General features: G+C 41.5%; 1 protein-coding gene across 1 annotated transcript in view; it reads right to left on the bottom strand.

The window, feature by feature from the left end:
- Window positions 1-772: 772 nt before the first annotated feature.
- Window positions 773-27,462, bottom strand: part of GTF2E2 (general transcription factor IIE subunit 2) — a 65,442-nt gene continuing 38,752 nt past the window's right edge. Inside the window, exons 6-8 of the mRNA XM_066380283.1 lie at window positions 24,694-24,787; window positions 2,506-2,621; window positions 773-1,281 (exon numbers count right to left, since the gene is read on the bottom strand). Of these exons, the coding sequence (XP_066236380.1) occupies window positions 1,165-1,281; window positions 2,506-2,621; window positions 24,694-24,787 (327 nt within the window). The 3' untranslated portion in view covers window positions 773-1,164. The remainder of the gene's footprint in view (window positions 1,282-2,505; window positions 2,622-24,693; window positions 24,788-27,462) is intronic.

Raw genomic sequence — 27,462 nt, forward strand, 5'->3', positions numbered from 1 at the left:
ACCTTGTTTTCACAATCCACTACAATTTCAATTTGTGTTATGAGGACTGTAACAACCAAGGAACCACCACAGACCATATCCCAGGTACAGGTAAGGCCAGTGGGCAGTCTGCCACACAAGGCTGGAATGAATACAAAATCCGCCATCAGACAACACAACTCAAGAACCCATCTAGGGGGGTGGGGGGAGGGGAGGGGTACAAAGAAAACCAGATAGAAGGTGACGGAAGACAATTTAACTTTGGGTGATGGGTATGCAACATAATCAAATGTCAAAATAACCTGGAGATGTTTTCTCTGAACCTATGTACCCTGACTGATCAATGTCACCCCATTAAAATAAAAAAAATTTTTTTAAAACCCATCTGATAATGGCTTCTCACGAGCTTGACCAGTGATGAGAAGATACAATCTCCATTCAAAAGAACCTCAAGGTCAAGCCCCCTGAGGGCTGGGATGTAAAGCTGATATTCAGGTTGGCAAGACTCTATCCATCCTTGATGGCACAAGACAATGACTTGCAAGATCCAAGAGGCTAAGACTGACTTATCCTTTCAGAAGAAAACATTAAAAATCATGTGTAGTGGATCTTTATGGCTTCAATTGCTAACAAAAGGCACACTTTGTGTTCCAACTATGAAATCCATATGCTCAGCAACGCAGCACTGATCGTGGTCTCTAACAGCGTCCCAAACACACCCTGTGGTAGTGAAAGACCAGAGCTGCCAATGCCACTGCCAGGAACAAAAAGAAACAAACCGAATCCACTAACATCTTCGAGCTCCTTCTGCAATGAATTTATTATAAATATGTTATTTTGGAATAAACAAATAGTGCATTCAAGACTATCTGCAAACTTGTTCTAAAGGAATAAAAGGAAAAACAGAACAGGGAACCACTTAGAAGGAGAGATAAAAAAGACACCCGTGTGCCTCGCTAAGTGCCTTTCCCTCATGAAGGGAGTTAGCAGGGAACATCACATTCCTCATTAGCCTATTGCATTCAAATAAGCTTTGAGTTTGGTAATGCGCACTTGTTCTGTAAACTGAACTGCTCCTCTCCTCAGTCCTAAGTAGAATGGGAAGACAGTCTTCAGATCCCAGTGTCAGCAAGAAAGATCTTGACTTTGTATTTGTAACTCTCTGCTCACCTACAAAATTGTCCACTATTTGCCAGGAGCAATGTCAGAGTAGTCCTTCAGCACTCCAGCCATGTGTTCATTATGAGTCTTAAACCGTCGCTTTTTCTGTGAGGCAGGCTTTTTCCTTCTCTGAATAGGGGCCTGCAAGAAAAGGTAAAAACAGAAACAGCGGCTACTCAGAGGGGGAATGCGGGAAGGACTTACTAAGGACACCCAGAAACCAGCAGCAAGAGATCCAAGGTACCTGACCCGTTGTTCTGCTTTGCAGCCCAATCACACACACCGACCCACAGCTCACTCCCAGCCGCAAACGCGAGCCGGTGCTTTCTGTTACGAGCTGTGTACTGTGTACTGTTTACTTCCACCCGGAATCAATGGGCTGCCCCAGAAACTGCCCAGAACTACCCTGGGCACTAAGCAGATAAAAAGAGAGGCAGTAAAGCTTTGTTTTCTATCACTATTATCTGGTTTAAAAACACAGCCATCATTACCAGTAAAAAAAATCTGACATAAGTAGGGCAAAACAAAGAAGTAGGGCAACGCTGGGGAAAAGATGGCCACGTGAAGATCTGTGATTACTGTTCTCTATTTTTTCTGTATACCTGAAATATTAGTCCCACATGGTAAAATCAATAAGCTGAAATTACATTAATTCATGGAGATTACTGGCTATAAATTTTTAAGGAGTCCTAAAAATTCACCCCTCCAACGCATGCACGCGTGCGCACGGTAAGTCACAAACAAGGCAAGTTACACAGCCTGCTGGTGGACAAGGGAGGGAGGGAGGAAGGTACAAAGGTACAGCAGCTAGAACCTGGGTCCTGTCCTGGGACTAACTAGTGAGCTGATTAGCTGATACAATTCACAGGTCTTCATTCCATTACAGATGCCTTCTCTGAGGACTTAGGGCTACAAGAATGATTTATCTGGTTCCAAAGGGATCTGGAAGTCAACAAGGACAATTCAATGTGATCAGGACTGAGGAAGAGCCAGGTACCAATACTATGGGGCTCACTGGGGGGGGGGGGATGGCACCCCTAAAGCCTTGAAGGCCGAGATCATGACTGAGAGGTCAATATGCGAGCACTAAAAGAAGTCGATATGGCTAGAGCTTAAGAACACACACTGCTAGGACAGGGGTGGTCGCTGGGGAAAACTGCCAGCTGCCCGGGAGCAGCGCTCCAGGGCAGAGACCAGCTGGCCCTCAGTAAACCACAGGTGATCTGGTTTGCCACTAAGATCGATGGATCAGGACCCAGGAAAACACGGACAGGAAGAACTGACTACCTGCTCTTCAGAGAGAACAGAAAGCAGGCTAACAGTTCCAAGAAAAGAGGATTACATTTTTTTCTGGCGATTACATACCACTTTCTTTGGTCCGGACTCCTGCATGGAAGAAATACCCTGTCTCTTCAGATATTCTTCAATTTTCTCCTCATCCATTGAATCCACAGTGACACTCCTCCACAGTTTCTGAAACTCTGTGCCAACAAGACAGCAGTTGTTTTACAACAGATGTTTACAAGCTACCGCACCTCAGTGATAGAAATCCAGGCTTCAGTTACCATCTCCTCTGCTCTACATTAGCACATCTGAGATTTCATTATAAAAACAAAGGAAGACAACATCCGAACGCTGGACACTGAGCAGCAGAAGGGCCTGAGAACAGGAAATGCATCCTTACAGACCAGATGGGTAATACTCTATTTTCAGAGTCTGGTAAATGAAGGGCCATGTGCTTAAGGCCTCCTGCTTTCCTGGGGAAGAAAGGCAGTTGACACTCTCCATTTATTACAAAAATCAGTTCCCTCCTTTGAAATCATTCAAATTCCTGCTCACCTCCCCTGAGCTCAGTACACTCCATTTCCTCTCCTATTCCTAACAAGAAACATAGAGACAATGGGAACCAGTTTAATACCGGAGTGAGGAGCTATAACAATTACAGCTGACCCTTGAACAACATGGTCCCCTGAACTGCACAGGTCTACTTACATACAGATGTTTTCAACAAATACACTGGAAAAATTTTTGGAGAGTTGCAACAATTTCAAAAAAACTTGCAAATGAACCTTATGATTTTCTTGGTAACATTTTTCTTTCCTCCAACTTATTTTACTGTTGGAATACAGCATATAACGTACAAAATGTGTTCACTGACTGCTTATGATATCAGTAACGCTTCCACTCAGTAGTATGGTATTAGCAGCTATGTTTTCAGGGAGTCAAAAATTACACTTGGCGGCCCTGGCCAGTTGGCTCAGTGGTAGAGTGTCAGCCTGGGGTGTTGAAGACCTGGGTTCAATTCCTGGTCAGGGCACACAGGAGAAGTGACCATCTGTTTCTCCATCCTTCTGCCTTTTCTATCACTCTCCCTCTTCCTCTCCTGCAGCCATGGCTCGAGTGGTTCAAGCAGGTTGGCCCTGGGTGCTGAGGATGGCTCCACAGCCTTGCTTCAGGCACTAGAATGGCTAGGTTGCCAAGCGACAGAGTGGCCACTGCAGATGCAGAGCATCTTCTGTCCAGTATGGGGTTTGCCTGATGGATCCAGGTCAAGGTGCATGCGAGGGTCTATCTCTGTCTCCCCACCTCTCACTTAACTAAAAAAAGTTATACTTGGCTTTTCAACTGTGTGGGGGAGTTGGAGCTTCTAGTTCCCATGTTCTTCTAGCTTTAAATAAATTATACCAGCTCACATGTAATAAACATGTTATAGCCTGACCAGGCAGTGGCACAGTGGGACTTGGAGGACCTGGGTTTGAAACCCCGAGGTTGCTGACTTGATTGCGTGAATGAGTGCAGGGCCTCTAGCTTGAGCGTGGGATCATAGACATGACCCCATGAACTCTGGCTTGACTCCAAAGGTCACTGGCTTGAGCAAGGGATCACTCGTTTTGCTGTAGACCCCCCCCCCCAGTCAAGGCAAATATGAGAAAGCAAACGATGAACAACAAAGAAGCCGCAACAAAGAATTGATGCTTTTCATCTCTCTCCCTTCCTATCTGTGTCCCTCTCTCTGACTCTCTCTCAAAAAAAAAGATGTTATAACACTATACCTCCTCCTAGCCTTTTAGCTACTGTTGTCATAAAATTTGCTATTACATATGTTCTAAACACAAAATACATTTCTAATATTTTTGTTTTGATCAGCTATCTTTCTGAGCAATCAAAAATAAGAAAAGAGCCCTGGAGAGAGTGTGGGCCTGGCATTCAGACTTCCTGAGTTTGATCCCCGGTTGGGGCACACATGAGAAGCAACCATCTGCTTCTCCTCCTTCCCTCTTCTCTCTTCCCCGCCCGCAGTCAGTGGCTCCATGGGTTCAATCACGGCCAGAGGCACAGAAGATACCTCCATCTGAGCACAACCGCCTCAGAGCTAAAAAATAGCTTGGTGCTCCAGCACTGGTCCCAGAGGGGAGTTGTTGCTGGGTGGATCCTGGTTGGGATGCATGCGGGAGTCTATCTCCCCGCCTCTCTCTTAAATTAAAAAAAAAATTAATTAAAAAAAAAAGATAAAAAAACTGGGGTCCATTATTTCTTCTGTCCCATTCTCTTTCTCTTCCGGGATTTTAATTACACATTCAGACCACTTTCTATGATCTCTAAGCTAATGGCTGCTGTGTTGTATTTTTTCATGGTTTTCTCTTGTGCATTTCAGTTTAGATCATTTGTATTGGCTTAGCTTCAAGTTTAAAGATTCTCTCCTAGGTTATGCCAAGTTTACTAATAAGCTTATTGAAGACATACTTCATCTTATTGTGCTTTCACTTATAGAATTTTCATTTGATTTTGTTACATGTTTATCTCTCTGCTGAAATATCCTAATAATGCATGTTGTCTGCCTCTTCTACTAGAGGGCTTAACATGTTAATCAGAGTTCTTTCAAATTTCACATCAGAGAGAGTTCCAGTATCTGTGTCCTAGAAATATGGTTCTGTTAATTCCCTTTCCTCCAAAGTGCATTGCTTTTTTCTGTTTCTCTTGATGCCTTTTTTTTTTTTTTTTGGAAAGCAGGATATCCTGTGCAGGACAGCTGAGACTGAGGTCAATAGTCTTCGTGCCTGGACAGGGGCACGCCCTTCCTTCTGCTAGGGCTTCAGTGTGTGGAGGCGGGGTCATTCTATTGTCAGGACATGGGCTTGATCTGGAATCCGTTGCTGCCACTGTTACCTATAATGCACCACGCACTTCAAATTGCCCTAGCCATTCCTGTATTTAAGGCAGAACTCATCTGTCAGAGGGTTTTTCTCAGTGTTTGCTCAACTGTGATTTTAGGCCTTCCTTTTGTGCTGCACCTAAGATGATCTGTTGGCCTCCACACTCTTGCACCTCTTGGCATTCCACTGTTCAAGTCTAAGCCACAAGTGCTAGCCCGATGTGGGGGTGGGAGCTCCCCAATAGTCTTGATAAGCCTGGTCTTGGGCAAGCACTCAATTCCTTGGAGTGTGGGGGAAGGGGAAAGGTCGCCTTCTCAGTGTTCCTGTCCTGGCCCTCTGCTCAAGGTCTGGCCCCAGCACACAGTTCTGCCCCTTTCCAGGAAGTAGACAGTTTAAGGCTTTTGTCTCATGGGAAAGAGGTGGAGAGGCCTGGCCTGTGGTGGCGCAGTGGATAAAGCGTCGAACTGGAACAGTGAGGTCGCCGGTTCGAAACCCTGGGCTTGCCCAGTCAAGGCACATATGGGAGTTGATGCTTCCTGCTCCTCCCTCCCCTCCCCCTTCTCTAAAATGAATAAAGAAAACCTTAAAAAAAAAAAAGAGGTAGAGAAAAGGGTTTACACAGAACTTCACATCTTTCCTGAAGCATGTATTATACGTACTGTTCCCCTCCCTCCTGACCTGCCCAACAGGGGCAATACCCCCAACCTATCACCCACCTTACTTCTTTGTAAGCATCAAATGACGAATGTGGAGATGGGCGCAAATTCCCGTGTTTCTGCATTCTCTGGCTAGTCCACACTAAGCCTTTAGCACTTCACTAAAAAAGTCAACTGACTTCTGAGCAGTGTTTATTTTGTGTGTCCCATGTAAACAAGAGCTTGCAGTCCATCTTTTCTTAGAGGTGCCTGCCTTTCCTGACTTAGATTTCGGGTCAGGTGATGGCCCTACAACCACGACTCTCTTCTGGATTCAAAAAAACTATACATTTGCAGGTGTCTATGGATTATTGTTGTTGTTCTATGGGTAGGAACAAAGCTTTCTCCATTTTAAGTGAAAGCTAAAAGTCCCAAGGTTTACCTACTCTTTAGCCAAACTTGAAAAACAATGTGACTAGCTCTGTTTGCTGAGGGTATGAGAAACAGCTTCAGGTTAAACTTCAAGTCAGCAATAAACAATTTTTTCTCATTCCAAGAAAGCACACAAAATTGTTTTGAACTATATACCATAACCGGAATTTTATGTCAAATTTACCATAGCTATAAAAGGGAATATGTCACATTCAAAAAAACAGTTCTGAAATTTTAACCATGGCTTAAATTTTATCAACATGTAAAAACTGTATTCATTAATTTAGAAGAAGTGCTAATATCATGTAACTGTATACCAATTAAACTGTTTACTTCCCTCCGTATATCATAAAAGGTAAAAAGAACAAAAGTTCATACGCTAGAAACACCTTTTACTCAATGGTAAATTTTACTCAATACACTTCTTTTTAATTTTATGTATTGATTTTAGAAGAGAAAGGATGGGAGAATAAGAGACAGAAACATTGATCTGTTCCTGCATGTGCCCTGACCAGGGATCAAATCAGCAACCTCTGTGCACTGGGACGGCGCTCCAACCACCCGAGCTATCCGGCCAGGGCTCTTCAGTACACTTCTTACTAAGCCTCGATGTCAGGGGTCGGGAACCTATGGCTCGCGACCCAGATGTGGCTCTTTTGATGGCTGTATCTGGCTCGCAGACAAATCTTTAATGAAAATAAATAACATTAAAAATATAAAACATTCTCATGTATTACAATCCATTCATTTCCTACTGCTCATGTTCATGGTTGCAGGTGGCTGGAGCCAATCACAGCTGTCCTCCTGGACACCACCAAATTTTTATTGGATAATACATAACATACACAGGTCGTTGTGAAGTCAGGAAGTAAACTTCCCTCCTTTTAATCAGGTAGTCAGCTAGCTAATTGCAGAAACCCTTTTGACGAAGAAGATGGCTAAAAGAAAAAAAGAGGAGTATCGTACTTTTCAGCAGGAATGGCAGAGGAATTCGCCTTTGTGGAGAGAGCAGGTTCTGCAGTGTGTCTAATATGCAATGATAAAATTGCATCGATGAAACAGTCAAATATAAAGCGGCACTTTGACACACGCCATACTACATTTGCATCAAAATATCCAGCGGGGGACAGCAGGAAGAAAGCATGTCAAGAGCTACTGTGCAGAACGCAAGCTAGTCAGCAGCAACTCCATGTTTGGATCCAACAAGGTGACTGGAATTTGGCTAGCTTTGCTGGTGCTTTAGCAATTGTGAGAAACAGAAAGCCATTCACAGATGGGGAGTATGCCAAAACATTCATGCTTGATGTTGCCAATGAACTTTTTGAAGACTTTTCGGATAAAGACAAGATAATCAAACAAATAAAAGACATGCCTCTGTCGGCAAGAACTGTTCACGATCATACCATCATGATGGCAAATCAAATTGAGGCAACACAAGTGAAGGACATAAATGCAGCACCATTCTTTCCTCTCACTTTGGATGAGTCAACAGACGTAAGCCATTTATCCCAGTTCAGCGTGACTGCAAGGTATGCTGTCGGTGACACACTATGTGAGGAAAGTCTTGCTGTTTTGCCTATGAAAGAGACAACAAGAGGGGAGGATTTATTCAAGTCTTTCACTGAGTTCACTAAAGAAAAAAATCTACCGATGGATAAACTTATTTCGGTGTGTACTGATGGTGCTCCGTGCATGGTGGGGAAAAACAGAGGATTCGCAGCGTTTCTTCGTGAACATGAAGAGAGACCCATCCTAAGTTTTCACTGCATCCTACATCAGGAGGCGCTTTGTGCTCAGATGTGTGGTGAGCAGCTTGGTGAGGTGATGTCATTGGTCATTCGGGTGGTCAACTTTATTCTTGCCCGAGCTTTAAATAATCACCAGTTTAAAACACTGCTGGATGAAGTTGGGAATAATTATCCTGGTCTGCTTCTGCACAGCAATGTGCAGTGGTTGTCAAGAGGGAAGGTGCTCAGCCATTTCACGGCTTGTCTGAGAGAAATCCAGACTTTTCTTGAAATGAAAAACGTCGAGCATCCTGAGTTAGCTAACACTGAGTGGCTCCTGAAGTTCTACTATCTCGTGGAAATGAATGAACATCTGAACCAGCTCAACATGAAAATGCAAGGCGTTGGAAATACAGTCTTATCCCTTCAACAAGCAGTGTTTTCATTTGAAAACAAGTTGGAACTCTTCATCGCCGACATTAAAACAGGTCGTTTAGTACACTTTGAAAAATTGGGAGAGTTTAAAGATACATGCACAGCAAGTGACCCTGCTCAACATCTTGATCTCCAGCAGCTAGCGGGCTTCACATCTAATCTCCTGCAGTCATTCAAAGTGTGCTTTGGAGAATTTCGTGAGCGCACTCATCTTTTTAAGTTCATTACCCATCCACACGAGTGTGCAGTGGACAGTGCCGACCTGAGTTACATCCCCGGTGTCTCTGTCAGATATTTTGAGCTAAAAGCTGCTGACCTGAAGGCCTCAGACATGTGGGTGAATAAGTTCAAGTCACTGAATGAAGATTTGAAAAGACTTGCATGTTCAGCAAGCAGAGTTGGCGAGCAAACACAAGTGTGGAGAAATGAAAAAACTTCAACCTGCGGACCAGCTGATTGTCAAAACTTAGAATGTGCTTCCCATCACATACCACACACTGTAGCGTGTAAGTATTGCTGTACTGACAATAGTTGGCTCTACGTATGCATGTGAGCAGTCTTTCTCACATCTAAAGAACGTTAAGACCAACCTACGATCACGTTTAATGGATGAAAGTCTCAACGCCTGCATGAAGCTTAACCTCACCACGTATCAACCAGACTACAAAGCCATCAGCAAAACCATGCAGCACCAGAAGTCGTATTAATGGTAAGAAGTTCTTTATTCATCATTGGTTAGCAACGGCATAACAACATTATTGAAAAGAATTCAGAGACTTATTGTACTTTTAAAAGTGTTGGTCTTACAAAAAATGCACACACTTACTTGTATTTAGTGTTAAACATATTGTATGGCTCTCACAGAATTACATTTTAAAATATGTGGCGCTCACGGCTCTCTCAGCCAAAAGGGTTCCCGACCCCTGCTCTATGTTATCAGTACTGCAGAATTTCAGTTTCCTAAAAACTGAAACTACTTGACATGTACAAAGCTTTTCTACTTGACATGTACAAAGCTTATATAGTTATACTTCAGGCCTCTGATGACAAAGTCACAAAGACAATAATACCCAGAAGAAGAGTGACAGCACGGTCCGGGAAGCTAATCTGTACATTAACATACCACTGAAAATATATATACAACACTATAAATTTTCATGGCACAATAAAGAACACTAAAAAAAAAATTAACTTCCTTTTCCAAAAAGAAATGCCACTGGGAATATTTTCAAAGAAAAATCCCTGAATAAAAGCTCTTCAATATCTTTTTTTATTTTTCCATAAAACATTTCTACTTTAATCTCTATCTTTCCTTAGCTCAATGCTGTTGCAGTGTTTAAATATTACATCGACTCTGTAAATGTATTACAGCTGCATAAATACTTAAGACAAACCCTGGAAGGCAGGCCTAATTTTAGAGGCAGGATCTCACAGAATCCCAAATCTAATTACTTTTTAATGTACATGGGGTAAGAAAATACTCAGCTGACAGAGGTACTAAGAGAAGTAACTTGTTTTCCTTTAATTTTATAATATCATTGCAAGGAAATACAAATGAAAATCAAGATGATCTTCGTTTTCCACGAGGCAGGCAAAATCTACTAGAAACACCCAATACTGCAAGGACAAGAAGCAGCTTCCTTCTCAGGTACTGCTGTGAAGGGGTAAACTGGGCCAAAAAACTGGCTCCAATTTCACAATGGGTATTAGGCAAGCTGTTGAAAAAATTTTAAATACGTCTTTTGTTTTGACCCAGCAATTCTACTTCAAAACACTACAATAACAAGATACACAAGCAAATGAACATATACTGCTCCCAACAATTAGGGGATATTTCAAAATGAATATGAAGCAATAAAAAAAGCATTAGATTTTTATTAAACAAGAACATCAGAAAAGCAAACAACAAATCAAAGAAAGTTGTTCGATTATGCAAATAAGATGCAAAACCAACTTTTATTTCATTGGTGAAAATGCACTGTACAAAAGGCTGGAAGTACTGGAGTGTCTGCACGTTCCCCGATCCCCTTATTTTTGTGAGCAGTGTACATTTATGTGCAAGGTTTGAGCATTATTTATAAAAGCAGAGAGAAAATATGAAAAAGAACACAACTAAACTTCTATCTGTGGAACATCAGAAATTTGTTTTAAAGGACATCTATAAAAATGAAATAGCATAAAAAATAACAACCTAAAACGGCATCAGATGTTCCAGGGAAGGAGCTACTGGGAGGAGTCCTGAATTCTAATGATAAAGTTGAAACTGTTTAAGCTTCTAAGCAGAAAAGAACAATTCACCAGCAATGGGGAAGAAGTCAGACTGTCATAGGATTTATCACCAGGAACATGGACACACATCATGTAGCTGCAAAAAAGCAGTGTAAATGTGGCCTCAGACTGCTAAACTGGCTATTTCTCTGCTGTCTAATCAAATACAGATCCACTAAGCTAAGTAAAGGTAAATAAATAACCAGATAAGTAAGAAAAAAAAACCTAGTATTTGATGCTATATTTTCAGTGCTATTAACAATAGCTAACATTCCTGTCACTATTATTATTACTATGTGCCAGGTTCTGTTCCAATCTCTAAGCACTTGTATTTATATTAATTCATTTAATTCTCTTAAGGACTACAAGGTCCACTATTCCTATTTTATAGATAAGGAATCTGACAGAGAGGGGTTAAGTATCTTGCCTAAGCTACTAAGGAGCAGAGTTCGGACTTAAACCTACAGTCTGACTACTCAGACCATCCTCTCGACCACTGCATTTATTCTGCCTCTAAATGAGTAAGATCCTGAGTTAAGGACATACTAAATGCCTTTGTCACACATACCTAGGTCCGACTACTCTGTTCACTCATCTATTTCATTTTTAAAAATTACAATACAATAAACTCTCTCCTTTCTTAGCTATATCTCATTTTAGGACATTTGCTTCTATTACAAATAAAGGATGAATCATCAGATAAGGAAAGCTTGCTCAAGTAACATTTCTTCTTTATAGCTAAGACTGCCATCTAGTGGGCTAAAACAAAAATATTTATAAATATAACTGAGACAAAGCATTTTGAGGAGTAAAAGACAGACAAAGACTGAAAGAAAGAAAAATGGGATGAAAAATATATGCATCAGCCTGACCAGGTGGTGGCAAAGAGGATAGAGCATCTACCTGGGACACTGAGGACCCAGGTTCGAAAGCCAAAGGTTGCCAGCTTGAGCAAGGGGTCACTGGCTCGGCTGAAGCCCCCCACCCACCCGTCAAGGCATATAAGAATCAATCAATGAACAACTAAAGAGCTGCAACTATAAGTTGATGCTTCTCATCTCTCTCCCTTCCAGTCTGTCTTTGTCTCTCTCGCTTAAAAAAGACATGCCTGGCCAGTTGGTGGCACAGTGGATAAAGCTAAGGTCGCCAGTTCAAGACCCTGGGCTTGCCTGGTCAAGGCACATACGAGAAACAACAACTATGAGTTGATGCTTCCTGTTCCACCCGGCCATTTTTTCCTCTCTCCTTTAAAATCAATAAATAAAAAATCTTTAAAAAAAACCAAAAAGAAAAACCAAAAATAGATATACATCAACTTTCATTGGGACTTATCTGGAAACACACATACTTTATATAATTAACAAAAATTAGCTTTTGAAAATTAGTGATTTATGCAATACTGGCAATTTCAACTAAAAGAACAGTGCCTTACCCCTGGGGTTCCTGTGGATGACTTCTCCCCAGGTCTTAGAGCACTGTATAAACACCACAATGACAATACGCAATATGTTGTACTACATGTGTTCCCGTGTCACTCCTTCCTCGACCTATAAGCTTAAGGACAGAAATCTTACTCAATTTATTATTTGTTATCAATGAATCTACTGAATCCAAAAATATATGAAAAACTTTGAAGACAATATATCTTAGTTTTTCTCTATTTTATAAACATAAGCTGGACCTTTAGTAGAATTCTCAACCCTGGCACTGGAAACATTTGTTAATATCTGGAAACATTTTTGATTTTTATAACTTGAGGGAAAGTATTTTATTGGCATCAAAAGAAGCCAGGATGCTGCTAAACATCCTATAGTGGACAGTGACACCAAAAAAATTATTCCGCTCTAAATGTCAATACTGAAAAACTCTGCTTCCTCCCAGCCATCTTTCCTAGAAAGTATACAGATTAATGAAAAATATCAATTTACAATGATCAACTGAGTCTAGTACCCAATTCTGTTTTACATTTAAAAATATCTGTATATAGGTTTAATATACACTGGGTCTTGTAGAAACATACAATGTATAACGTATATAGAATATAGTATGATTAACCTTTGTAATTCACAGAAAAGCTGCACTTTGTATTTTTTCAGATCTTTACAAAGAATTCTTTTTTTTTTTTTAGTGAGACGGAGAGAGATGGGAAGGGAGACGAGAAGCATCAATTAGTAGTTGCGGCACTTTAGTTGTTCACTGACTGCTTCTCATACGTGCCGTAATGGGGGGGGGGGGCGTCCAACCAAGCAGTGACCACGGGGTCATGTCTATTATTTCATGCTCAAGCTGGTGACCATGTGCAAGCCGTGACCTCAGGGTTTCGAACCTGGGTCCTCAGTGTCCCAGCTCTACCACTTGGTCAGGTATGAAGAAGTCTTTATCACTTAAAGAAAACATCAATTATAGTATGTAAGTTGCCAATGCATCCCATCTCTTTAAATCCATTTGTAGCTACCTTGTTGTGGACAAGAAAAAGCGTTCTATGAAAAGTATCCTCACAGGGTGATCCGATCATACATTCCACTGAGCAGGTCATGGTGGGTAGCCATGTAACTTATTCAATAAAAGGCTTATTTTTGTCTTAAGCAAGCCCTGCCCACTGCTTCTGTGCATCCAGGTTAACATAGCTTTGAAAGGCCTCTTTTCAGACCCTTCCTTCTGAAGTGTGAGCACCCTCAAGAAAACACGATCTTGTTAACAATCCTGTACTCCATCCCCACCTTTGCTACCTCCCACCTTCCTGTAATCTTTCTTAGTTTCAGAAGCATAAAAGAGGCTGCAACTGTCATTTCTCGGAAGCACTTTATCTCAGTTCCAGGTGTATCCTCTTTTCCCTCAAATTCTTACAAAAATTCTCTACAGGTTTGGATGTTTCTGACATCAACAATCCCCCAGGCATCCCTAAACTACTGCCCCCCCCCCCCCGCATGCGGCCTGAGGCCATTTATCCGGCCCTGCCGCACTTCCGGAAGGGGCACCTCTTTCATTGGTGGTCAGTGAGAGGAGCACTATATGTGGTGGCCCTCCAACGGTCTGAGGGACAGTGAACTGGCCCCCTGTGTAAAAAGTTTGGGGATCCCTGAATCCCCTAACATTTAGCAAAATGAGTGAGGCATACAACAGGAAGTCAATTAAGATTTGCTGGAGCTACCAGGTTGGTGAACACATGAAGATGTGACGAGAATGGAATGCTCCAAGAGACCACAGAAGAGCCTTGCCCGTTCTCACATACCTTGCTCTATGCATCCCTTCCACCTGCTTGTTCCTGAGTTATATTCTTTCATCATAAACTGTAATCTAGACTCTAAGAATGCTCACTCTTTATTTTTTTTTTCTTCTTTTCCAAGTGAGAGGAGGGGAGATAGAAAGACTGTTATGCACCCCAACCAGGATCCACCTGGCAACCGCCAGTCTGGGGCTGATGCACTGCCCACCTGGGGCCATGCTCACAATCGAGCTATTTTTAGCACCTCAGGCGGAGGCTCCATAGAACCATCCTCTGTTGGGGACCGAAATATAAACAGGGTGTTTTTATATCCAGGGGACAGGTGTTGGGCCTAACCACCTGTTTCATCCACCACGCATGTGAATAAACGTCAGAGACTTTAGATCTTACTTTATTGGCAAAGTTTAACCTGCGCAGGGATGAACTCTCAAGGTGTCCGGAGACACCATACCCTCAAGGGGCTGCAAACGCGAGTCGCGCCTGGCGCTTACAACTAGGTCCTTATATATCCTAAGTGAGCAAGCATTATACAGAAGCAGATGTGGCAGTTAGCTATTCGCTAGGGAGGTCGCGCACAGCATAGCAACAGGGGAAGGGTTTAGCTCAGTGTAGAATTTCAAACATAAATTTCTGATAAGGGTCTCTAACCAATAAAATGCAGGATGTTTGCTCAGCTTTGTGCTGATCTCTTTGTTCTCAGCCTCACAGGGACTTTATCAGCCCTTCCCTGTTCCTGCTCCTTCAAGAGTTAAACTCTGGCAGCCACAGCACACCTCCCCGAACCTAACACCACCCATCTCACCTGCCCAGTTAACAAAGAGCTATACCTGATTATTGCTTGTCCCACCTATGTTCTCTAGAGGAGGCTGGAAGCTAGTTTCTTATTGGTGTAAAGTTAGATCTAAATGGTATGGTGGGGGTTGTTTTTGAGATGTCTTGGAAACAATTGAATTGCTAATGAACCACGTTTTTTCCCCTGAATAAAGACGGATGTGCTTCTGGGGGCAGCCATTGCATCGGCTTAGGAGCAGTAGAGACTGCTTGCTGTGTGCTCCTCCTGAACCCATCTTTATGTATATATCTTTAATTCTCTATCATTTATTTAATTCCATACCTTTTCCCATTCGAGGACCCCGTAACAGACTTGTCGTGGCTGGACTGTGACAATTGGCGCCCATACGTGTGGCCATCGAAAAAGGGAAAACGGAGAGGTAATGGAACTCCCCCAGAAGTGAGCACACGAAGTAAGTTAAAGCTTTTAGAGTGGAGCTTTTAAGTACAGTGTGGGGGAGAGTATAGTAATAATTTGGGAGTAAATAACTATGGGAATACTAGGATCAAAAATAAGGGACCTTTTTGTAGAAATGTTTCCATATGAGGATGAATCGATGTCTGAAGAGTATCAGGGCGAGCCGGACACAGAGAAATGTGAATATGAAAACAACCTGGAGTCTGAGAATGACCCGGGGAATAAAAATTTTGCAGCTATGGCTGCCTTAACCGCGGAGCCTCCACCACCCTCGGCTCCTTCCTACATCTAACCCCCTGCTCCTCCGTACCCTTATCGGGCTAATTCCAGAGTCTATAGCTCAAAATCTGGAAAATCCCCGGTCCAACTATCTATAGACCAGGCTCAAAATACAGGGGAAACAATAAATGGCTTTACCTGTTTTCCTCTTGTAGAAAGACATAATGATGAAGGAAAATTAGTGCGAGAACATGAACCTATACCTTTGAAAACTCTGAAAGAACTTAAACTTGCTTGTGCTCAGTATGGGCCTACTGCCCCTTTTACACTTGGTTTATTAAATACTATTAGTGTAAAGGCTCTTCCGCCAAATGACTGGAAGGCGATTGCTCGTGCTTGTCTCTCCGGAAGTGATTATTTGCTGTGGAAGTCAGACTTTCATGAAAAGGCTGTGGAGCAGGATGAGAAAAACTAGCAAGAGGAGGTTGCTTTTACTATAGATATGTTAACTTGAGAAGGACAATATGCCCATATGGCAACTCAATTAGAGTATCAACTAACTACTTATAATATAATTAACAAAGAGCCACAAAGGCATGGAAATGCCTGCCTACTCCAGGGGCAAAAACGGAAGAATTTAGTAAAATTAGACAAAGCGCAGACAAGCGATTTCAAGAATTTGTTTCACGGCTAATTCAAGCAGTCGAAAAAATAGTAGAGAATAAAAATGTAGGAAAAATGCTAATAAAGCAGTTAGCGTACAAGAATGCCAATTCGGCTTGTCAGGCTGCACTTGGGCCTCACCGCAAGAAGGGAGATATAGAGGACCGTATCAGAATATGTGCCGATGCTGGGACTTCACACATGCAAGCTCGTGCTTTTACCACAGACGCAAAGGCAGGAATTCCAGAATATTTTGATAAAAGGCAAAACAAATGGAAAAAGTAAAGTGCTGCTGCTCATGGACCTTGTTTCCAATGCGGGGTGTGGGACATTTTGCTAAAAGTTGCCCTACTCCCCCTGAATATCAGCCTCAGCCTCCTATTCATGGACAGCCAGTTCCTAAAACTCCAGACCTCTGCCCACTCTGTAGGAGAGGGAAACGTCAGGCAAGTGAATGTAAGTCTAAATATACTGCCAACGGGCGAGTGATTCAGGGAAACGGACAGTGGGGCCCTCCCCAGCCCCATCAAACAACAGGGGCGATGCCGATGTTTCCTCGGCAAATTCTGATTCCAGCAGGCCAAACATTGCCCGACTGTCCTGGGCAGCAACAGGCAGTGCAGGACTGGACCTCAGTCCCACCTCCCAATTCGTATTCACTCCAGAAATGGGACCTCAAGCTATACCCACTGGAATTCTGGGGCCACTTCCTAGTAACACAGTAGGACTCTTATTAGGCAAAAGTAGTTTAATTATGAGAGAATTTTTTGTTCTCCCTGGAGTAATTGATTCAGGTTATATATGGGAAATTAAAAGTAATAGCTCACACTCTGAGGAATATAATCACTATCTCCCCTGACATGAAAATTGCTCAATTAATCCTTTTACCTCTTTTAAGACAGGGCCAAACCCTACAAAAGGGACCCTGAGAGAATCGAAGATTTGGTTCCACTGATGCTGCCTATTGGATTAGAAAAATAGGTCAGGAACGCCCTGAAATGGAACTAATAATACAAGGATGTAAATTTAAAGGACTTTTAGATACTGGAGCTGATGTATCTGTTATTGCTAAGCTACACTGGCCTCCTTCCTGGCCCACTCATGCAGCAACCACAGAATTACAAGGTATAGGGCAGAGGAAATCCCCTCAACAAAGCTCTAGTTATTTACAATGGAAAGACAAAGAAGGTCATTCTGGACTTTTTCAGCCTTATGTGCTCCCTGGATTACCAGTTAATTTGTGGGGTAGAGAAGTTTTAAAAATATGGGAGCATTGCATGTCAGCCCTAATAGTTTAGTTAGTACTCAGATGCTTGACCAGGAATTTTTGCCCACTAAGGGGTTAGAATATCAAATTTTAGCGTAGGGGCCTTGATAGCTCCTGCTACTCCAATAATGCATTGTGCAGATCCAATTACTTGGAAATCAGACAGTCCTGTATGGGTAGACCAATGGCCCCTTTCTCAGGAGAAACTTAAGGCAGCTGCTTGATTGGTACAAGAGCAGTTACAGCTTGAGCACATTGAACCATCTAAGAGTCCATGGAATACGCCTATATTTGTCATTAAAAAGAAATCAGAAAACTGGAGGCTAATACAAGATTTGAGAGAAATAAATAAGACTATGGAAATTATGGGTCCTCTCCAGCTAGGATTCCCTTCTCCTACTGCCATTCCATGGAATTTTCACCTTGTAATTATTGACTTGAAAGATTGCTTTTTTACTATTCCTTTAAGCCCTCATGATTGCAAGCGTTTTGCATTCAGTGTTCCTTCACTTAATTTCCAGGCTCCAATGGAGCGATACCAGTGGAGAGTTTTGCCTCAAGGTATGGCTAACAGTCCTACCTTGTGCCAAAAAATGTTGCTCAAGCTATCTCTCCAGTACGAAGGCAGCACCCTAAAGCATATATAATTCATTATATGGATGATATTCTTATTGCTCATCCAGATAAGGACACTGTGCTGACTATTCTACAACAACTAGAATATTCTTTGAAAGAATCAGGACTTTATATAGCTCCCGAAAAGGTACAGCAATCTTTGCCTTTCTCTTATTTAGGACAAATTATTGAGGGACAACAAATTCGTCCACAAAAATTAGAAGTCAGGACGGATCATTTGCAAAATTTGAACGATTTCCAGAAATTATTAGGAGATATTAATTGGCTTAGACCTTCCTTGAAATTAACTACTGGGGAACTGAAGCCACTTTTTGATATTCTTAGAGGCTCGGCTGAACCAGCTTCTCCTCGGCTACTTACAGCTGCGGGACAGCAAGCTTTAAAGCTTGTAGAAAAAGCCTTGCAACAAGCACAACTAAAACGCATAAATCCTGAAGAATCAGTTGCCTTATTAATTTGTCCCTCGAGTTACACTCCAACGGGACTATTGTGGCAAGCTTCAGGTCCTATTGAATGGATTCATTTAGCTGTTACTCCTAAAAAAGTTTTATCTCCGTATTTTGATCTTGTTGCCTCCTTGATTATCAAGGGGCGTAGGCGACTTTTACAATTTATAGGTTTTGAGCCTCAAATTATTGTTGTTCCTTTTTCAAAGGATCAACAACAATGGCTCTGGGAAATTTCCACTAAATGGCAAATTGCTTTTGCAAATTTTACAGGCCAGATTGATTCTCACTACCCAGCTGACAAAATAATTCAATTTTCATTAATTACTACATTTGTATTTCCTAAGACAATTGTTAATAAGCCCATTCCTGAAGCGCCTACAATTTTTACTGATGGGTCCAGCTCAGGAATAGCCAGCTTAATAATCAATGGACAAGTTTATACTGAAACCGTCGCCTTAAAATCAGCTCAAAGAGTAGAATTACATGCCGTTATTATGACTTTTCAGCATTTACCATGTTTCTCCTTTAATCTGTACACAGACAGCAAATATTTACTTATTGTTGTTTCCACCGTAGAGACGGTTGTCTTAGGGACAACTGCTAATGAGGAACTATTTCAGCAATTTCTCCTACTTCAAAGACTTGTACGTGAACATAAAGCTCTGTTTTATAGGACATATTCGAGCTCACTCCATGCTCCCTGGAGCTTTAGCACAAGGGAATGCCCTTGTCGATCAAGCTACCCAAAAGAAAATTATTGGAGTAACCATGACAAATCAAGCAATTCAGTCTCATACTATTCAACACCAGAACGCTGTAGCCCTGTATAAACAGTTTCAACTTTCTCGGGAAGCAGCAAGGCAAATTGTAAAATCCTGTCCAAGGTGTCCTATACTACAATCTGTCCCTTCATTTGGAGTTACCCTCGAGGACTCCTACCGGGACAACTTTGGCAAATGGATGTTACTCATATACCTTCATTTGGTAAACAGTCCTTTGTCCACATTACAGTAGATACTTATTCTAGATTTATAGTAAAGTAGCCTCTGCCAGAACAAGAGAGTCTGCTAAGCATGTTATAGCTCATTGTCTGTATGCATTTTCTATTATTGGATTTCCTAAACTGATTAAAACTAATAATGCTCCTGCATATGTAGAAAAAGCATTTACTACATTTTGTCCGACTTTTGGAATTGATCTAAAGACGGGAATTCCTTACAATCCCCAGGGTCAAAGCATTGTAGAGCATGCACATCAAATGCTTAAAAATCAATTAGAGCCCTGGCCGATTGGCTCAGTGGTAGAGCGTCGGCCTGGCATGCAGAAGTCCCGGGTTCAATTCCCGGCCAGGGCACACAGGAGAAGCGCCCATCTGCTTCTCCACCCCTCCTCCTCTCCTTCCTCTCTGTCTCTCTCTTCCCCTCCCGCAGCCGAGGCTCCATTGGAGCAAAGATGGCCCGGGCGCTGGGGATGGCTCCTTGGCCTCTGCCCCAGGCACTAGAGTGGCTCTGGTCACAACAGAGCGACACCCCGGAGGGGCAGAGCATCGCCCCCTGGTGGGCGTGCCGGGTGGATCCCGGTCGGGCACATGTGGGAGTCTGTCTGACTGTCTCTCCCTGTTTCCAGCTTCAGAAAAATACAAAAAAAAAGGGAAAAAAAAAATCAATTAGAAAAAGTTAAAAAGGGGGAATTATACCCTCAAACTCCTGCAAATCTTTGTCATGCTCTTTTTACTTTAAATTTTCTGAATACTGATGTACAGGGTTATTCAGCAGCTGAGAGACTCTGGAATCCTACAAGGAAAGCCTTCCCTGAGGTGCGATGGAGGGACCCGCTCACAGGAATCTGGCAAGGGCCAGACCCTGTTCTCTTATGGGGCCGGGGATATGTGTGTGTTTTTCCTAGGTCTGCTGAAGCTCCCTGGTGGGTTCCTGAACGGTTGGTGAGACACCATGACCCTGGATGAGAGACTCACTTCACCAGAGCAATTGTATAAGGCTTGTTTTACTATGCTCTCGTCCCTTTCTCTGTCAAATCTGTTATCCAGATAATAACGCTGTTTTTGTTTTTCTTCCAATTAGCTCCAGATACATGGAAAAAGTTTATATAGGCAGATGGGGACCCTCAAACCCCTCAATGAGATCTTCTGAGCATGGCTTTTAAGGTCTATAATGACCAAGAGAGGAACAGAAAAGGCAGACAGAGCCCAAAAAGAGATCAGGCAAAATACCAGCTCTTGGCATACGCCCATAAAGGCTCCAACACCCCGAAGTGGCTTCATAGGACTCCATCAGGGCCCTGCTTCAAGAGTGGAAAGGAAGGTCATTGAGCTAAAGCCTGCCAGGCTTCTCTGCCCCCATCAGGGACATGCCTTTGCTGTGAAAAAAGGGGACACTGGAAGGTAAGCTGCTCCCTCACTCCTCCAAGGGAGGGTTCAGTCTCTTCCAGCCCTGCTCCAGCTACCTGTGACCTGACCTTGCCAGCCTACTGAGGCTTGCCACTGAAGACTAAAGGTGCCCAGGGCCATCAGCCCCATCTCACATCACTGGACGAGCCTAGAGTATTTCTTCCAAGTAGCAGGTAAACTGATCTCATTTCTTAGGGACACAAGGGCCACTTACTATATGCCTTGCCTGAATATTCAGGTTTTTATTCATCCCTCCAAGATCTCTGTTGTGGGTGTTGATAGTCTTATTTTCTGCAGCTTTGTTTAATATTTAGTGTTTCCTTTATTCCTCTTGCTTCAAAGCCCCATTTTAGGCTGGGACTTGCTCCTAATTTAGACAAATTTACCTCTGCTACCCAGCATAGTGTATCCCCAGGTTCTCTTCACCACGCCATGGTTGCAGAGCTCCAGGGAAAGGCACCCTGGGTTCACCTCTCCAGTTTAAAGAAAACAGAAGCTCCGTATCCACACATGCTGCAGACGGCTTTTCCAGTCTACCTGAATTGTTACCAGCTAGAAGCAGTGGTCATTGGGACTTGGACTCTAGCTGCAAAGCATGGAAATGTGACCACAACTCCAGTGCCTTGTGGACTTTTCCTGAATGTGTGTGACTCTTGCTCTTTGGGACACTTCTCAGACTGAAATAGGATTGGGTTACATTTACAAATAATATGAAGCAGTGATGGTGTCAACATGGACTTGGTAAAATTACATTAACATGTTAAGGACATTTAAGACTAAAAATTTTATTTTAGATCCTGTTGTATTAAGACTTTGCTTGATAATCTAATAGGTTTTAATCACTTCATTGTATTAGGACACTTGTTATAGTATCTATTAGCATTGGCTGTTTTAATATTGTTGTTTATTTTATATTTTTCCGGTCTGCCTCCAAATCCAAACATGGGAATTCAGATGAGTATGAATCACAACACACAAACTTGAAGTTTTAATAAATACAAAAGGGGGATCTGTTGGGGACCGAAATATAAACAAGGTGTTTTTATATGCAGGGGACAGGTGCTGGGCCTAACCATCCATCTCACCTGCCCAGTTAACAAAGAGCTATACCTGATTATTGCTTGTCCCATCCATGTTCTCCGGAGGAGGCTGGAAGCTAGTTTCTTATTGGTGTAAAGTTAGATCTAAATGGTATGATGGGGGTTGTCTTTGAGTTGTCTCGGAAACAATTGAATTGCTAATGGACCACGTTTTTTCCCCTAAATAAAGACGGATGTGCTTCTGGGGGCAGCCATTGCATCGGCTTAGGAGCAGTAGAGACTGCTTGCCGTGTGGTCCTCCTGAACCCATCTTTATGTATATATCTTTAATTCTTTATCATTTATTTAATTCCATACCTTTCCCGTTCAAGGACCCCATAACAGACTTGTCGTGGCTGGACCGCGACAATCCTCAATGCCCAGGGCCAGTGCACTTGAACCAGTCAAGCCATGGCTGTAGGAGAGGGAGTGAGAGAGAGGAGGAGAGAAAGGGAGAGAAAAAGAGGAGAGAGAGAAAGAGAGGGAGAGAAAGAGAAGGGGGAGGGATGGAGAAGCAGATGGTTGCTTCTCTTGTGTGTTCTGACCGGGAATCAAACGCAGAACTCCCACATGCCAGGCTGATGCTCTACCACTGAGCCAACCAGCCAGTGTCAGAATGCTCACTCTTAGGACTCTCCTTCTCAGAAACCAGCCACCCATCTGTAAGAAACACACGTCAAATGGAGAAGCCCAACCAAGCTCAAAGCCAGCAATCATCAACTCCAGCCATCCTGGACATCAAGTCCAGCTGAGCCTTCAACACTAACTGCTATTTGACTGCAAACACATTTAGAGATGCCAAGTAAGAACCACTCTCAGTTGAGTCCAAATATGGAACAAAGATAAATTAATAAGTTGTTTGAAGCCACTAAATTTGAGGGGAATTGTTACACAGCAATGGATAGCCAGAATACCTTCTCTTTCAATTATTTGTTTGTTTGGTTTTTTTGTATTTTTCCGAAGAGAGAAGCAGGGCCTCACATGTGCCCGACCGGGATCCACCCGGCATGCCCACCAGGGGGCAATGCTCTGCCCATTTGGGTCATTGCTCTGCCGCAACCGGAGCCATTCTAGAGCCTGAGGTGGAGGCCCATGGAGCCATCCTCAGCGCCCGGGCCAACTTTGCTCCATTGGAGCCTTGGCTGCGAGGGGGGAAGACAGAGACAGAGAGAAAGGAGAGGGAGAAGGGTAGAGAAGCAGATGAGCGCTTCTCCTATGTGCCCTGGCCGGGAATCGAACCCAGGACTTCCACACGCCGGGCCAACGCTCTACCACTGAGCCAACTGATCTGGGCCAATCATTTGCTGTTTTTGTTTAATATCTTTACCACAAGTATCTATCATTTAAACTTAATTTTGTAAACAAATACTTGTTGAATAAATGGATTCATGAATCGCAGGTGTCATATATGGAGTAAAAAGAAAACAAAGTTTATTAACAAATTATTTAAAGATATAAAGAGAAACACTTTAGAATAACTTCCCCCCAAATCATACAATTTCTAAGTAATGGAGAGAATACATCATATAATAAAGATAAGAAAAAATACTCAGAACCAATTCAGAAAGTTAAAACCAACCACATGCCATCTACAAACGAAATACCTCAAACGAAGACAGGTATAAAGTAAAATAATGGGAAAAAATATATCCCATTTTTAAAAAGGTACAGGGGTTAAGATAGTAACAAGAGATAAAGCTGGACTTTAAGTAAATTAATACAATCACGAGAGACACATTATAACGGTCATAGATAAACCCTAAAGCTATGACTATCAAGATGTTTTATGAACCAAACACTCCATAGGAAAATACTTAAAGCAGCAACACACATTTGTAAGATAACAAACATAGAGCTTAATATCCAACTCTACAATTACAATAAAAAAGTAATCTCTGAAAATTTATACACCAAAATCTTAATGATATACTGGGTAGCGATGTTTCATGTAAATTTTATTTTATCTAATTTTCCTAATTTACATTTAAATTATCATTTATTTTAAATAATTTAACAAAGAAAAATTACATTCTATAAAAATGAAGAAACAAAACTTTTCATGAAGTCCTTGTAACTTTGATACTTTTCACAAAGCCATAATTTCCTATAAAATAGTATGCTTTCTAAAAATTGCTCAAGATTTTACAACAGTGTTGATGTATGTCAGTGAAGGCAAAAATCCCACTGATCTGATCCCACTCTTTGTTACTACACACCTTACAGGTGTGGTGATTTAACACTAAAGCACAGGGAATTCTTTGAACTATTCTGTTCATTTCACAAAAATAAATCTCTAGTTCCCATCAAAAAATAAAATAATAATCCCTTCCTTACCCAATTTGATCATCGAAAAGCAAGTTACTTAGGAGAATATAAGTCAGCAACAAGTTTGTTCTTTTTCCCATCCTGCATCAAGCTTTTATATCAAGATATAGATATCTGTAAAATTAAGTAAGCAAGAAACCTCCCTTGTTTGCTACACAGGAGCTATAACTTTAAAAAATCATAAACTGCTATACCATGACTGCAAGTACACTTAACCTAAAATCTTTAAAATTACTCTAAGAACCAATTAGCTTTGTTCTAAGAGATGACAATGGTAAAATTTGTTTTAAAAAACAGTATTTAAAAAGTTGTAGTTGTATTATAAATTTTGTCACCCTGGGTTTGTAGCACACTTGCAAAGCATTTATGCAGAAAGGCTTACCTTCATCCACAGAAAATTGACAGCTCTTATCATTGAAGAAAAGAATTTTCTTCTTATCAGGACGATTTACAAATAGTATCTGGTCCCCTAAAGCCTTAAAGATAAAGAAAATTCTTTTAGTTTACACCAAATTATCTCACCACTACCACCCCCCAATTTTTTATTTATTTTTTTACAACAAAGAATTCCCATTTCTTTTACCCTCAGAATACCATTCAGGTCCACTAGACCCAATTTTAGTTCTTGAGTTTCTTTCTTGAGCAGTTCTATTTTTAAGGATATCTCAAGACTTTTATTCTTAGAAGTCTTGAAAAATACAAAAAGAAAATTTAGGCCCTGGTCAGTTGGCTCAGTAGTACAGTGTTGGCCCAGTGAGTAAAAGTCCCGGGTTCAATTACAGGTCAGGGCACACAGGAGAAGCGACCATCTGCTTCTCTCCCCTACCCCCCCAATCTCTCTCTTTCTCTTCTCCTCCCACAGCCATGGCTCCAATAGTTTGAGCAAAGTTGGCCCCAGGAGCTGAAGATGGCTCCATGGCCTCAGCCTCAGGCTCTAAAATATAGCTCAGTTGCTGAGCAACAGAGCAGTGGCCCAGATGGGCAGAACATTGCCCGGTAGGGGGCTTGCTAGGTAGAGCCCAGCCAGGGCACATGCGGGAGTCTGTCTCTGCCTCCCTGACTCTCACTTAATAAACAAAGAAAAGAAAATTTACTTATTAAAAATAAATAAATAAAATTCAATATGGTGAAAATTATGATTTGGGTCCACTGGACACTTTTATTCACCTAAGAAAAATGGTAGGATTTTAGTGTTCTTATTTTTCCTCTACCTTGAAATATTTTGCTACTTACTCATCATTAAGCCGCAATTATGCCTGACCTGTGGTGGCACAATGGATAAAGCACTGGCCTGGAATGCTGAGGTCACAGGTTCGAAACCCTGGGCTTGGCTGGTCAAGGCACATACAGAAGCAACTAAACCTCAATTTTTTTTCAATTATGTTTAAAAAGCTAAAATAAAATGAAAGAGTAATCAAATCACCTAGGATTGTGATATAATAGTGAGATAAATAGCCACATTTCAGTTTTTTTATTCCACTGCCCAAAGTATTGCATCATCTTTTAAGCAGATATAAAAAACTGAAACTCTTTGTTATCTTCTAGCTTTATTGAGCACAGCTGACAATTCAGAATTTTTTATTTTCTATTACTCAGAGCAATGACAAGAAAACTAACAGAAGATGTTTCACTATTATTAATGAATGAGAACAAGAATGCAAAAAGCCAGAGAGCAGCACTCCGGACTCTACTGAAGACAGTAAAATTCATCCCAGAAATAAAGTCTCAAACTGTGAGTGTTTACATGATAATGCCAAGGATGGATAATTTCAAGATTAAGAATCAATGAGTGAACAACATATTTCTGAGGGCACAGAGGAAATAAAACATTTTTATCCAGTTATTCAATAGGAAGGACTTCATCATACAATATTATGATTAGAACCTTTGTCATCTCACTTTGCTAAAAGGACATATAATAGTATTCTTTCATCTCTCTGATGTGTGTTTGTGCCAAAAAGTACCAATAAGAAATCTGTTATGCTAAATCGTTATTAAAATTTCTAATAAAGATGGTTTGCACCATCCTTTTATTTTTATGTAAATTATTCATAACAACTTAAAATATTTTTTAAAATTAATAAAACAGACTCCACTGGACCCAGGTGATAAGAATAAAACAAAAATTCTGGGTTTCAAGCAATTTAGAAATAATCCCACCTTAAAATGAAATAGACTGTACTTTTCATGACCCCTCCAGCTCTACTCCTTAGGGAATAGAGCCACTAAAGAAGAGGTGTCACTGTTCTACTTGAGAATGTCATGCAAAGCATACTGCATAGTAATAATACTGGTCCCTATGAAAATGGGAAAAAAGAACAGAGAAGGAAATGTACCTAGCAACTCAGCTATTCAGTAGTTCTACATTTTAACATGCTATTAAATACACAATTTAGAAACTTTGGTCACATTTTATTTGCAACATCTGTGCACGTTAAGTTTAGATATTTTTAAGTTAAAAATGTTAAAAGGGTTCTGCTTTTAGCAATGATCAAGTTTCTCCTAAGAGACCACCCTTACCACAAAAACTACTATAAACTTGACATTTTTTTAAAAGCGAAAAAGCTAAAAGAACAAAATAGAGCTATCATATGCCACCCACCCAGTGCAGAGAAGACAAAGTTCAGAGTGGAGTCTAGCCAAGATAACTGCCCACTTAAATACAAAAAAATACAAACATTTTCTGGAAGAGTAAAACAATCTTTATACATACAGTTCACAATGTTCAATACACAATAGAAATTTATTAGATATATGAAGAAACAGGAAAACACGACCCATACTCAAGAGACAAAGACAGTGCAAACCAGCCCCAAGATGAAATTAGAAAAGAAAGATTTTAAAGCAGCTATGAGAAATTATACTCAAGGGGATAATGGAAAATTTCCTTGTAATGAATGAACAAAATTTCAACAAAGAAAACAGAAACAGTAAAGAATGAAAAGTCTAGAAATGAGCCTGACCAGGCGATGACACAGTGGATAGAGCATTGGACTGGGACAAAGAGGACCCAGGTTCGAAACCCTGAGGTCGCTGGCTTGAGCGCAGGCTCATCTGGCTTGAGCTCGGGCTCACCAGCTTGAGCACGGGGTCACTGGCTTGAGCATGGGATCATTGATATGACCCCATGGTCACTGGCTTGAAGCCCAAT

The sequence above is a fragment of the Saccopteryx leptura genome, chromosome 4 (assembly GCF_036850995.1).
Source record: "Saccopteryx leptura isolate mSacLep1 chromosome 4, mSacLep1_pri_phased_curated, whole genome shotgun sequence".
NCBI lineage: Eukaryota > Metazoa > Chordata > Mammalia > Chiroptera > Emballonuridae > Saccopteryx > Saccopteryx leptura.